The sequence below is a fragment of the Lynx canadensis genome, chromosome D2, assembly GCF_007474595.2.
Source record: "Lynx canadensis isolate LIC74 chromosome D2, mLynCan4.pri.v2, whole genome shotgun sequence".
Lineage (NCBI taxonomy): Eukaryota > Metazoa > Chordata > Mammalia > Carnivora > Felidae > Lynx > Lynx canadensis.
The window spans coordinates 49,618,262-49,631,308 of NC_044313.2; the positions used below are offsets into that span (position 1 = coordinate 49,618,262).

Consider the following 13,047-nt stretch of genomic DNA (forward strand, 5'->3'; position numbering starts at 1 on the left):
GCTGGGTGCCGCCTCTGGGTATGGCAGTCTGTTGTCCCCAGCTAATGGCAGGTGGCTTCTGGGCCTCCCTTCTGTGGGCTCAGGGATGTGTTGGGCCAGGCCCGCCGCTTGTTTCTCCCCAGCGGCTAGGTCTGGTCCTGGTCTTCTCCTGATGCCTCACCTGTCTGCTTCTCTTGCAGCGTCCAGCACCAGGGACGCCTGAGCCTGGATCTGAGCCACAGGACTGGCAGCGACTACTCAGAGATGAGAACCTCTCATGGGTCCAACTCTCTGCCCTCCAGCGCCCGCCTTGGTAACTGTGCCACTGGAACCTTCTCACCTTAGTGGGGCCTGTTTTCCTCTCTGCCTGCATCCTTGTGGCCAGGCCTCCCGGTGGCCTGCCCCCATGGGCCCTTCTCTGCTCCTGGGGCTGAGGTTGGCTCCACATTGCACTCAGAGTCATCTCCCTTAGCCTTCTGTGTCTCTTAGGCCTTCCCTAGCAGCCACGTGGTTGTTCCAGGTGACCCATGGCCCACGAGCCTTGCTCTCTGTCCCTGAGCCTGTCAGCGATTCTGGGGGTTTGTATCACTGCTCACTTGTGGGAAATGGAACCCAGAGAGAGAGACTGGCAGTTCCCTCACATAGGCATTCCAGTGGTGTTGCTTCTAGCCATGTGGGGTGGAGACAAGCAGTCCCCTCTGTCACTTGGGTTACTGTCCTTGTCCAGGGCTAGGAGTGAGATTTGTGGGATTCTGCTCTGGAGCGGTCCAGGCCCGCAGTTTACTCAAATACTGGGTGTTAATATCTGCTTTCCTAGACCGTTTCACATTTAGGCACCCTCAGGGGTAAGTAGCAGGGCCTGCTTTGCATTTGTCCTGACTGTGCCTCTTTCCTAACTACTGAAGGGGTGGTGAAGGAGCAAGGGGTGGTGTTAAATCACAGCCCTGAAGTTTTGTCCCCTTGTGGAACCACAGGGTCTTCGAGCAACTTGCAGTTCAAGGCGGAACGCATTAAAATCCCTTCGACACCAAGATACCCACGGTCTGTTGTGGGCTCCGACAGAGGTGAGGACTCAGCATTCCCCTCCTCTCCTGCTAGCTGACTCCAGCCTCATTGTGTGCGATGTCTGGGTGCAGCGGGCAACCTCTTCCTCATCCCAGCCAGTCCGTGCATGCCTTAGGCCTGGTGACATGGGGGATAGAGAGGCCACGCAGAGCCCAGCACCTAAATTCGAGACCATGTGGTGTGGCCATGGTGTGGAGCCAACCATGTGCCTGGATCACGTCTCCCTCTTGGTCTCAGCTACAGGAGAACGGAGATGTCCGAATTACTTTGCACCTCTCCCGGCAGGTTCGTTGTCACATTCTGAGTGCAGCACGCCTCCCCAGTCACCCCTGAACATCGACACCCTGTCCTCATGTAGCCAGTCCCAGACCTCAGCCTCCACGTTGCCCAGGATTGCCGTCAACCCCACGGCCCTCGGGGAACGGAGAAAAGACCGGTGAGCGGGACCGGGCATCCGTGCCGTGGGCATGGCAGTGGGCGGTGTGTCCCCGCAGGGGGCGGGGCTTGTTGGGAGAGGCAGCAGGTGTGGGAGGGTTCTGACAGGGTCAATCCCAGGGCCAGGCTGCTTTGGGTCACCTAGCGTTCTCTGGTGTGTTGCCCCAAAGCTTCACCAGGAAGCCCTGCCACGGAGTGCCAAGAGTGGGCAGGTATGCGTAGGGGGCAAAGTGAGGGCCAGATAGGCTGCTTCCACTGAGTGTCCACGAGAGGTGGTGAGCTGCAGCAAGTGATACTGGACCACCTGGTGGTGACGATGCAGTGGCACCATTCACTGCTTCCCTGGCCCTTGATGAAGCACTTCCGTGTCACAAGTCAGGAAATGCTCACAGTGACCCCATGAGCATCATTATCACCGTCGTCATCATTATTGGCTCTGTTTTACAGATAAGGAACCTGAGGCCAGAGGTTGGAGTGATGGGTCTGTGGTCACGTGATTGGTGGCCAGCCCACCTTTATTAGAATCAGGTCCCATCCTTACTCTTTGCTTTTTGGCCTCAGGACACACCTGCATCGCTTGCCCCCTCATTCCCAGGCTTTTTTTTTTTTAATTAAGTAATTAATTTATTTTGAGAGAGAGAGAGAGAGAGAAAGAGTGCTCATGCACATTTGAGCAGGGGAGGGGCAGAGGCAGAGGGAGAGAGAATCCCAAGCAGGCTCCGCAGTGTCAGCGCAGAACCCGACTTGGGGCTCGATCTCACGAACTGTGTGAGATCATGACTTGAGCCGAAATCTAGAGTCAGACGCTTAACCGATTGAGCCACCAGGTGGCCCCCACTGAGCTTTTTATTGTGAAATAAAATATACACAGAAGAAAACATACATAAAGCACAGAAGTATAGCTTAGCCATTTATTGGTTTATTGTAAAATGCTGGCCAATCGGCTGAGGTTTCAGGTTAACTTAAGGCTGGTATCAGTCCAGACATGCTTCCTCTGAGGGGTCCCTCACTCCCCCGACAAGCTCTGCACACCTCACCCAACTCTCTTGTTCTTCACAGTAGAATTTACCAGGTCATACTTATAGTGAAGAGGTCCTATCCAGATCCTAAACCTTCAGAAGATCTGATGAAACTCAAACTTGGCTTTATTGAATCACTTAAAAGCAACAGAGCCACTCTCGTTCCCCTCAAATCCAAAATGCTGAGGGCGCTTGTCACTGTGAGCCTCGGAAGAGACCCTGCAGGGTGGGCCCAGCATTAGGAAAGTCCTTTGACTTGAAAATCTGAATTTGTAAGACAACCTAACAAGTAACCTAAGAACCTGGCACATACTAACTGGAGCACAGAAGTATACCTAAACGCCAACGCACCTCGGCCCACAGAAGAAGCATGTACGGTTCATGTGGGAGTGTCCCGCCCATGTGACACATACACAGGAGCACTAACCTGCACTAAGTCCTGGGTCTGGTGGGTGGTTTTACCTAAGTCCAGCTTAGGTCATTGAGAAACTAGGTGACAACTGAAGTGAGTTCCCTGGAAGCAGAAAGGGCCTTGTCACCTGTAGTCGGGTATCCCCTCAGTTCCTGTAGCGTACAGAGAACTGGGCACTGCTCTGGGGAGAGAAAAGTGTCCACATTCCTGCCTGCATGGTGCTCTAGTTGGAGGCATGAAATTTAGCATGTGTAGCCTGACTGAAGAAAAAGCAGCCTCTTTCCCCTGATTCTAAAGTGCATTATCCTATAACTTCTTATTATAGAAAATGGGGGAAATAGAAAAGTGGAAGAGAAGTCACATGTAATCTCCTCAACTGAAGATTCGGTTGCTGTTTCCCTTCTGTTAAGTGTGTGATGTACATTGTTTAAAGGCATGTTTTATTTGTATTTTCCATATAGAAATACTTGCTTCAAAGTATTTGTTATATCGTGAAGTATGCTTTGTTAATCTCTTTCACAACGCAGCCTTATTCTGAGAAAACTCTTGTGCCTACTGTAAGAAACTTAGATCATTAAGGGGATGAAAAAGTAAGGATCACCTCAAGTCCCTCACTTAGAGGTGCCATTGTTAGCATCTTGGTAGGGTCCTTCATAGAGACGTCTCCATGCGTGAGGAGACACGTGTACATGTACAGGTTTATGTAAATAGGATTACACCCACCTGTGTGCTCATGCAGTGTGTGCCTTCTGTGTCTTTCCGTGTCGGCAAATCCTGACTCATCGTTCATAATGGCTTTGTGCCTTCTGTTATATGGCTCTTACCTCCTGCTTTTTTGAGATAGAAGTATGTTTTGGAGGTGGAACACAGGAAGGGTGATCAGCAGGGGATGAGGAGCCCAGACCAGAAACGAGATCTGCCCGCACCTGCTGTGCTGTCCTCCGAGGCTGGCTGGGGGTGTGCGGATGGTGTGGTGGCTGCTGGATAAGGTTTCTTATAACTCCAGACTGCTGGTGCTCTGATACGTGTTGCGTCTGGAAGTGACCACGGGTGCAAGCCAGGGACTGAGGTGTCTGAGCTGCAGGGTCAGGGAGGGCATTGCGGCTGGGTGAGTTTGGGAGGAGGAGAGGGCAGGGAAGGTGAAGGGATGAGTCAAGAAGGATTGTGATCTCAGATCGCCAGAGGACTGAGCCCTGGGCCGTGGGGTCCCAGCCCGAGGCCCGCTGTGCTGGAGAGACTACTGTGCCTCTAGGTGGCAGGGGTAGGGTGGCTCAGCGGCCTGCCGGTCTGTCCGGCAGTCTGTCACGGTCTGTGAGTCTGCCCCCACCCACGTGCTCTGGAGGGGAGCCCAAGGATGTGGTGCTCCAGCTGGCTCCTCCCTGGACCTTTGGCTGCGGTTTTGTCCCGAGAGGAAGAGCTTAGGACAGCACAGTCCTCATGGGATGATTTGGCATCACGTGGCCATCTTTCTCTCCGTTAGGTTCCAGGCGTCTGTCATCCTTCTCTGAGCATCCCTCTTTTCTTTCTAACTTTTTACACCTTCCAGATGTCTTCACCACCACAGATCCCTCCTGAGACTGCCCGTGGCCACCAGGCCCAGGTTTTCCTCCCTGAGGAGTCTGAGGTTGGCCTGACATGAGGCCCCCGCCTGAGCCCCCTCGTGCCCTTGGCACGGTGGACGGCTGCCCCCGGGCCAGCAAGTGCATGGTCACCGCCTTGCTCCGAGCCTCCCTGCTCCCTTTTTAATGGCTTGGGTTTGCCGCGGCTTAATTTCCATGATCATTGTACATCACCCTATATACTGGTAAATATAAAAAGTGATACTTTATATTGTTTCTTCTGGGTGACTGTCATCACAGGAGCCATTTCTTTTCCTCCTGGGGCATCTTGGGACCCCACTGGGGTTTGTAAATTGCACATTCTGTTGAGGCAACTCTCACGTTATGAAACTTCGCGCTTTTTACCTGCTATATCAGTGTTTATAATTCACATGGCCCATTCTTTGTGTCTTTGGGACTGGGTGCTTCTGTGTCCATTTGGGGGTGTCGTGCTTATATTGCATGAGGTTGTGGGAATGTGTATCACTGCCATACAAAATGGGGTCATTGTGTTTTCATCCAGCTGCGTCATTATAGGAGCACCTGGCGATCCCTGGCCCTTTCTGCGTAGCCAGTTGCATGCCCGACTTCAGATTTTCCCCATCCCTTTCCTTTGTGTTTGAGTCCCCACAACTGTTGGCTCTCTTCCAAGGCCCTATGTGGAGGAGCCACGCCACGTCAAGCTGCAGAAGGGCTCGGAGCCTCTGGGCATCTCCATCGTGAGTGGAGAGAAGGGCGGGGTCTACGTCTCCAAGGTGACTGGGGGAAGCATCGCCCACCAGGCTGGCCTCGAGTATGGGGATCAGTTACTTGAGGTAAGTGGGAGCTGGCCTTCTGCACTTTGTTCTTCCCTCCGCCCTTCCTCCCCCGGTCCCCACCCCCCACCACATCACCAAGCGTGCTCTGCTTGTTTCCTAGTTCAATGGCATAAACCTGCGGAGTGCCACGGAGCAACAGGCCCGGCTCATCATTGGACAGCAGTGTGACACTATCACCATTCTGGCCCAGTACAACCCACATATGCACCAGCTCAGCTGCCACTCTCGGTCCAGGTGAGGGTCTGGCCTCTACGAGGGCCATCTGGGCTGGGGGAGGAGAGAGGGTGCAGCCAAGGTGCTAGCTGTATGTTCTGGGCCGTTCAGTTGCCGTAAGAGGGGAGTTGGCCAGCCCTGGACTTGGGGAGAAGGACATATAGGGGGAGGATGTGAAGTAGGATACCTGAGGTGTGGGTTTGGAAGCATGTGGCTGGGTCCCCCGGTGCAGCAGGAAGCCCCACACAGGTGTGTGGTAGCCAGGAGCTGAGGCCCTGGGGGCGGGATTCTCATGCAGAGTGTTCTGGCCCTCAGTCCCCGAGCAGACGCTTCCTGTCTCTGCCCCCGAGCTGTGGGTTGCAGGGCACGTGAGAGAAGGGGAGAACCTGCCCCTGCCATGCAGCACTGCGCAACTCAGCGAAGGGGGCAGGATGTGCAAACACAGTGAATGTGTGTGTCCCCAGGCCGACACCTTCAGAGAGGACCCCCTGGTTGAGGACGGGTGGGGAGGAGAAGACAGATCCTGTCGGGTGGATGACCCGAGTCCAGGCTCCCAGGAGAGCTACTCTTCTCAGGGCTCAGAGCCATGTGACCCAGTCTCTGTTCACAGCCCAGCCCTGGTCCCCGCCAGAGAGTGGGTGGCTGGGGACGGCTGAGGACTGTGTGCCTTTCCTTACTCTTCCTGACCTCGGTCCCCAGCTCCCACCTGGACCCTGTCGGCGCTCACTCCACTCTCCAGGGCAGCAGTGCCACCAGCCCGGAGCATCCCTCTGTCATCGACCCGCTGATGGAGCAGGACGAGGGCCCTGGTGCCCCCCCGGCCAAGCAGAGCACCCCCAGTTCCAGGTCAGCAAATGTGTGCTGTTCCCGCATCTGCTCCCCGGCCCGGTGGGGTGGACAGGCAGCCATCGCTGTGGCCTGAGCGCATCCTGCCGGCGTCCCCCTGTGCCGCAGACCGCAGAGCAGCTTGTCAGGATCTGGGATGGGAAGCGTGCCATTCCTTCTTCCTCCCACCGTCCCGACCTTTCCTCACTTTCTTGTTTTTCTCCTTTTTTCTCATTGACTTGTTCTTAGCTCTGCCTCCTTTCCTTCTTCCTTTTTTCATCTACTCGTTTTCTGACTGTCTTTAGACAGAATTCCACAGTCAACACCCAACCAGGACCTGGGCTGTGGCCATCACCAGCAGTCGCCCCCAGGGAACCGCGGTTTAGAGGGTGACAGGCAGGTGTCCAGGCATGTGCAGCATGTGCTGGGAGAGCCACTATGGGCCATGACGGAGCAGTCAGTGAGAGTGTGACAGGGAGCTGTGATAGTTAAGTTGAAATGTTCAGGGTGAGCAGGGGTTAGCCACGCAAGTGGTGGGCGTGGAGAGGGGACAGTAGGAGGGGGTCAACTTTTGTGTAGCAGCAGGATCCAGAGGGAAGATGGGGAGAGGGCCACGGGGCCAGGGCACATGGCAGTCATGCTGTAGTTCTGGACAGAGCCATCCCCTTGACCAAGCCCCGGCCTCACCCAGGATGCAGCCACCTCTGTCCTCTGTCCTGGGTCCATCTCGCTGGAACCTGTCTGCAGTAATCATAGCCGGCCTGTCCCCTGGGGCCCCCTCATCGGTGACAGGCACTGTTGTGTTGCCTCCACTCAGTTTGCTGGCACTCAGTCTCCCTTCTACATTGTGAGTTCCTTGATGGCAAGGGGCCCTCTCTTCATGGTTTAGCATGGTCTCTGGGCCATAGAAGCTGCTCAGTAAACATTGGTGAATGGTTTGTTTTGTGCCCTGAACCATGAGACCGGCTCTCAGTTCTGGCAGAACAAGGTCAGGAGAACACGTGCTGTCCAGGTGGGGAGAGACGCTGCCTATGGCGCTCGGCTGGCAGCTGGGCCAAGAAGTAGGGGTGTTGATTTCTACTCGATCCCCAGCTCGTTTTCTCAAGTGGGGGCCACGTTTTCACCTCTACAAACCCCAGCAGCCGGCCTGTAAACCAAGTCACTAGAACCAGAACCCAGATGGGACCACCTGTCAGCTCCCAGTGGTTCTGAAACCTCATGGAGTGAGCGGAAAACTGTCCAGTCATTAGCCTGTTTGGTCGTTCATGCCCTGCTCCCCACCGTGTGCGATTGAGGAACTTTATTTTCCTAACCAAAAGGATGGTGGGAGAAGCCAACAAGAAGACCCCAGAGCCGAGACTTGTCTTCATCAAAAAGTCCCAGCTGGAGCTTGGCGTGCATTTATGTGGAGGGAACCTGCACGGGGTGTTTGTGGCTGAGGTGGAGGATGATAGTCCTGCCAAGGGCCCCGATGGCCTTGTGCCAGGAGACCTCATCCTTGAGGTGAGTTCTGGGCTGCCGAGCAGCAGGCCCGCCCTTCTCTGCCCACACCTCTGGACTCTTGTGATCTCAAGTGGCCCAGGAGGCAGAGAGCACAGCTTCTTGTCTGGTGCCCCCTGTTGAATGCTTTGAGGATCCTCGGGGTGGGTCACAGGGATGTGGGCAGGGCCCTGGCTTGGGCGCTGGTGTCGGGAGGGAAGCAGGAGTCAGGATGCTCTGCTGTGTGAGCAGCAGGACTGTGGTCTGATGGAGTGTCTTCTCCCTCTGGCTGGGTCTCCCCTTTGATGGGGGAGAGGGCTCATAGGTGTTCAAAGACACAAGTAGCACGAGTGAGATAAAGTGCCATGTTTTATAACCCTTACTTGCTGGGGAACTGGCACAGGGTCTCTCCTGGGAGAAGCTGTTGAGGGCAGGGCGGACATTGGCAGAGGACTGGCAGGTCCAGACTGCCTCTGGGCAGAGGACTAGGCCTTACCTGCAGAGGTGAGGCAGGCAGATTCCCAGTTGAGGGGATCTTAAATCTCTGCCTTGTCCCACAACTGCCCACTCATGGGTACCCAGGCCGCCCCGGCCCCTGTCCTCTGACCTCAATTCCCTGTCCTTGGGCAGTACGGCAGTCTGGACATGCGCGGCAAGACAGTGGAGGAGGTCTACGTTGAGATGCTGAAGCCCAAGGACGGAGTCCGTCTCAAGGTGCAGTACCGCCCTGAGGAGTTCACCAAGGTGAAGAGCCTGCCTGGTGACAGCTTCTACATCAGGTACCAGGGGCCAGGGCTTCTGGGGATTTGGGGCCAGGGGCGGGGCTTCCTGAGGAGACTGGTCCTGATGAGTGTCTCTGAAACACAGAGGGTGGGACCAGGGTCCTTGTTGCTTGGGTCCCAAACCACAAATTCACGGTGAGATGCTTATGACTTAGGAAAATGCCTGAGGGTCTGCAGGACCACACAGGCTCCCTAGGGCTTGGGGCCTGGGAAATTTTGAGGCCACGGAACCCCATTTTCCAGTGGGCTGCACTCTTCTCCTGCCCTCCCCCCCGACCCAAGTCTGCAGATTCATTTGCAGTGTGTGCCCAAAGTGCTTTATGACTTGTGTGTGGCTCAGACAGCGGGTGTTGTCTAGAAGGGGCTCACAGTTCCTTCATGTTCTTTAAGTTCTGAAACCACAATAATAAAAATGCCGATCAACTAACTGTGTACCATAAGGTACAGGTCTCTGTCTCTAGGACATCTTCCTTGGTGGGAGATGACATTTCCATCCTGAGGAGTTTCCATTCTATAGGAACCATTGACCTTGACTCAGGGAAGAAAGTCCTTCCATTTGGAAGGGGCGATATGGTTTTGGTCCTTGGCAACAAGATCTTTCTCTGATGGATGTGAGGCAGCCCTTGTCCCCAGGGAGCCCCCGGTCTCGGAGGCAAGGTGACTTTGTCCTGTTGTGTAAAGCCGGGGCTCCCTCCTTTGGGAACTGCCACCAGGAAGGGGAGAGGTGGGTCCTGATCATGGCCTGGGGAAAGCTTAGAGCAGGGGGACTGTCCCAGGAGACTGGCTGCCAAGTTGTGTGGCTGGTCAGTCCTCCAGTAGCCAGCAGCTTCTGATCCCGGTCCTTCTGTCACCTGGTCCAGGGCCCTCTACGACCGGCTGGCCGAGGTGGAGCATGAGCTGAGCTTTAAGAAAGATGACATCCTCTACGTTGACGACACTTTGCCTCAGGGCACATTTGGGTCCTGGATGGCCTGGCAGCTGGACGAGAATGCCCAGAAGATCCAGCGCGGGCAGATCCCCAGCAAATACGTGTAAGTGTTCGTGTCTGGGCTTGGGGGTAGGGTGGGGCCCAACCTGGGGCTGTCCCACAGGATTGGGATGCATTCCGCCGTGCACCCTGGCTCTGGTCTGTATGTTTTGCCCACACTGCTTGTCCAAAAAGCTGCTCCTAGCACAATTCAATGTTTGTAAGTCACTGCTATATGGAAGCACGGTGGCAACTCAGGAGACATAACTTTTTTATTTTTAACCGATTTATTGAGATATATTCATCCACTGTGCAGTTCACCCCAAGTGTACGGGTTCAGTGGCTTTCAGTGTATTCACAGCCATGTGCCACTGTCCCCACCATCCATTTTAGAGCCTTCCCATCACCTCAGAAGCAGCCCTGTCCCTGTTAGCTATTAGCTGCCTCCTGCCCCTGCTACCCGAGGCGGCCATGACTGTGCTTCCTGCCCCTGTTGAGTTCCCTGTTGTGGACTTTCATGCGAGTGTGGTCTTCCGAGACGAGGTTCTTGCTTGCACTTAGCATACCATTTTCAAGGTGCTTTCATGTTGCAGTGTGCGTGCGTGTCTCATTCCTTTTTTCGGCAGGAAGTGTAACTTGTCCTGTCACCAAGGGAGGGCTGTTCTAGCACCTCCTTTTGACACTCACCTGAGTGTAGCAATTGTCCCGCTCTGAGAGCTCCCCCAGCACTGGGGTGTGTGTCGCCCCCACAGCAGTGGTCCCAAGGGGTCCTTGGTGGCATGGGTGGGTGATGTGGCCAAGGAACCTGGAGAGGAGTGTTGGAGGAGCCTGGAGTCCTGGCTCTCACCCTCTGCACGGGCAGGGCAGGACGGGCGGTGGTCCCTAGGCCCTTCCCAGCACCACTGTTCCCTGTGACCACAGGATGGACCAAGAATTCTCCAGGAGACTCAGCATGTCTGAAGTCAAAGACGACAACAACGCCACAAAGACGCTGTCGGCAGCTGCACGCAGATCCTTCTTCCGGAGGAAACATAAGCACAAACGCAGCGGGTCCAAAGATGGGAAGGACCTCCTGGCCTTGGACACCTTTTCCAACGACACCATTCCACTCTTTGAAGGCAAGGCTGAGCACACTTGCTCAGAATTAGGTTTGCCATTGGCCGCAGAAACCGCACAGCAGTGACAGTGACTTAGACAAGATAGAGGCTTGCTCTGCTCCCGTGCAGAAGCAGTTGTCTGGGTTGGGGTGGCGGCGCTGCTGTCCCCAGGGCCTGCCCTCTGTGTGACATTGCAGCTCCAGCCGTCATATCCGTGTCCAGGCAGCAGGAAGGAGGATGGGGCGAGAGTGTGCTGCAGCCGTGTGCACCTCTTTAAACGGCTTACCTGGAAGTCCCACCGGGTGACTTCTGCTCACATCTCATTGGCTACTTGCATCGGCAAGAGACCCTGAAAAAGCAGGGTCTTAGCTGGCACTGTGCCGGCCTCGGTACCTAGTAAGGAAGAGAGGAAGGATAGGCATTGGATGGGCGGAAGCAGCCTCTGCTCGATGCGTTGCTCCTGGTTTGTTTCGGGGTTATCATAGGCTGTTTGGTGTTAACCGAGAGCCACCAGTCTCTGCGGATCTTTGGCCTTTTCTGGCTTCACTCCTGTGTCCATTGATGATTCTTACAAGATCTTTCCAGGACCAGGCACCCAGCCAGGGCTGGAGTTGCATATTTGGGAGCGTCAGACATCCCCTGGCAGATTGCCCTTGTGGAAAGGGTGCACTTGTCCTGTAAAGCAGGAGGCCCTTGTGAATGCCGCTCCTGGGACCCGGGTGTGTGTCCAGTGTCCTAGAATGTCGCCCTCACGGGCAGGCAGGCAGTGAAGGTGGCACTGAGCAGCAGCCAGTAGGATAGCTGGTTTCTTCCTTCCCTGCCTTCCTCCCCTCCTCCCTTTTTTATTTTTAAAATTAAGGCCTTAGGCACAGGGGGTTGAGTGAATCCCACCCTTGTTCATGGTGTCTGTCTCTCCCCGTCAGGACAGGGTTGGCAAACCCCAGCCAGTGGGCCACATCTGTTTTTCTGTGTCCTGGAGCTAAGAATGGATCTTTCTGTGTAGTCTTTTCTATTCTACTCTATTCTATTCTTTTATTTTATTATTTTATTTATTATTTTATTTTTATTTTTTTAATATTTATTTACTTTTGAGAGAGAGAGAGAGAGAGACAGTGTGAGCAGGGGAGGGGCAGAGAGAGAGAGAGAGACACAAACAATCTGAAGCAGGCTTCAGGCACTGCACTGTCAGCACAGAGCCCGATGCGGGGCCTGAACACAAACTGTGAGATCATGACCTGAGCCAAAGTCAAGCGATTAACCAACTGAGCCACCCAGGCGCCCTGATGTTTACGTGTTTAAATGTAAAATGTAAGAAAGACTATCTTTAGGTGCATGAACCTTTTGGCAAAAACCTTTGCTTGGTTTTGTTGATCTTTACAGAAAAATCTGTTGATGTCTTAAAGCAAGGTTTTGTTCTTTAGTTTTTTTGTTTTTTTCCCCTTTCATTTTTTTGATCTTTAGTTTCCCATTCCCCTTCCCCTTTTCCCGTAGACACCATCTCTGGTGTCTTCCATGCGTGTCCTGGGGACGTCTTTGAAGAATAGAAATTTGTCCATTCTTCGTTTGGTTCTTCGGGGTTTTTACGTTACATATTTGGAAATTGTGTTTAGGCACACACACCTTTTGATTTATGATCCTTCCTTGGTAAATTGACCCTTTTGTTCATTATGAAATAATCTTCATCTCTATTAATGTTTCTTGCCTTAGAGTCTGTTTTGTCTGAATTGTGACACCCATTTTCTTTTTGTTAGTTTTTGCATAGTTCACCTTTCCTGTCCCTCTCCTTTAAACTGTTCCGTAGCTTTATGTGTAAATGTCTCCTGTAAGCAGGTTGTAGGGTGTTTTTGTTTTTTTTGTTTTTTGTTTTGTTTTGTTTTTTAACGTTTACATATTTTTGAGAGAGAGAGACAGACCATGAGCGGGGAGGGGGAGAGAGAGAGGGCGACACAGAATCCGAAGCAGGCTCCAGGTTCTGAGCTGTCAGCACAGAGCCTGACGCGGGGCTCGAACTCAGAGACCGCGAGATCATGACCTGAGCCAAAGTCAAATGCTTAGCCAAGTGAACCACTTAAGCACCCCTAGGGTTTTTTTGTTTTTTTGTTTTTTTTAAACCCACTGTGACAATTTGTCTTTTTTCATTTTTTGAAATATCATATATGTAAAGAAAGTACACATACATTTACAGAACAGTGTACGACATGAGCTTTCACAGTCTGAGTGAGCATACTTGTGGCAATCTTTATCATCTGATCAGAGTATTTAATTACCCCATTAAATATACTGGTAGGTTTGGATTTACTTTTACTTTCTTACCATTTGTTTTCTGTGGTTCTGCCTGATTTATGTTTCTTTTGTTTC

At 53.4% G+C, this 13,047-nt stretch overlaps 1 protein-coding gene across 3 annotated transcripts in view; it reads left to right on the top strand.

Annotated features, from left to right (window-relative positions):
* DLG5 (discs large MAGUK scaffold protein 5) overlaps nt 1-13,047 on the top strand; it is a 127,400-nt gene that overhangs the window by 99,481 nt on the left and 14,872 nt on the right. For all 3 annotated transcript variants that reach the window (XM_030334944.1, XM_030334948.1, XM_030334946.1), the window contains 10 exons: nt 180-292; nt 954-1,043; nt 1,330-1,480; nt 5,161-5,323; nt 5,427-5,560; nt 6,239-6,385; nt 7,684-7,867; nt 8,474-8,622; nt 9,486-9,656; nt 10,514-10,710. In XM_030334944.1, the coding sequence (XP_030190804.1) occupies nt 180-292; nt 954-1,043; nt 1,330-1,480; nt 5,161-5,323; nt 5,427-5,560; nt 6,239-6,385; nt 7,684-7,867; nt 8,474-8,622; nt 9,486-9,656; nt 10,514-10,710 (1,499 nt within the window). The remainder of the gene's footprint in view (nt 1-179; nt 293-953; nt 1,044-1,329; nt 1,481-5,160; nt 5,324-5,426; nt 5,561-6,238; nt 6,386-7,683; nt 7,868-8,473; nt 8,623-9,485; nt 9,657-10,513; nt 10,711-13,047) is intronic.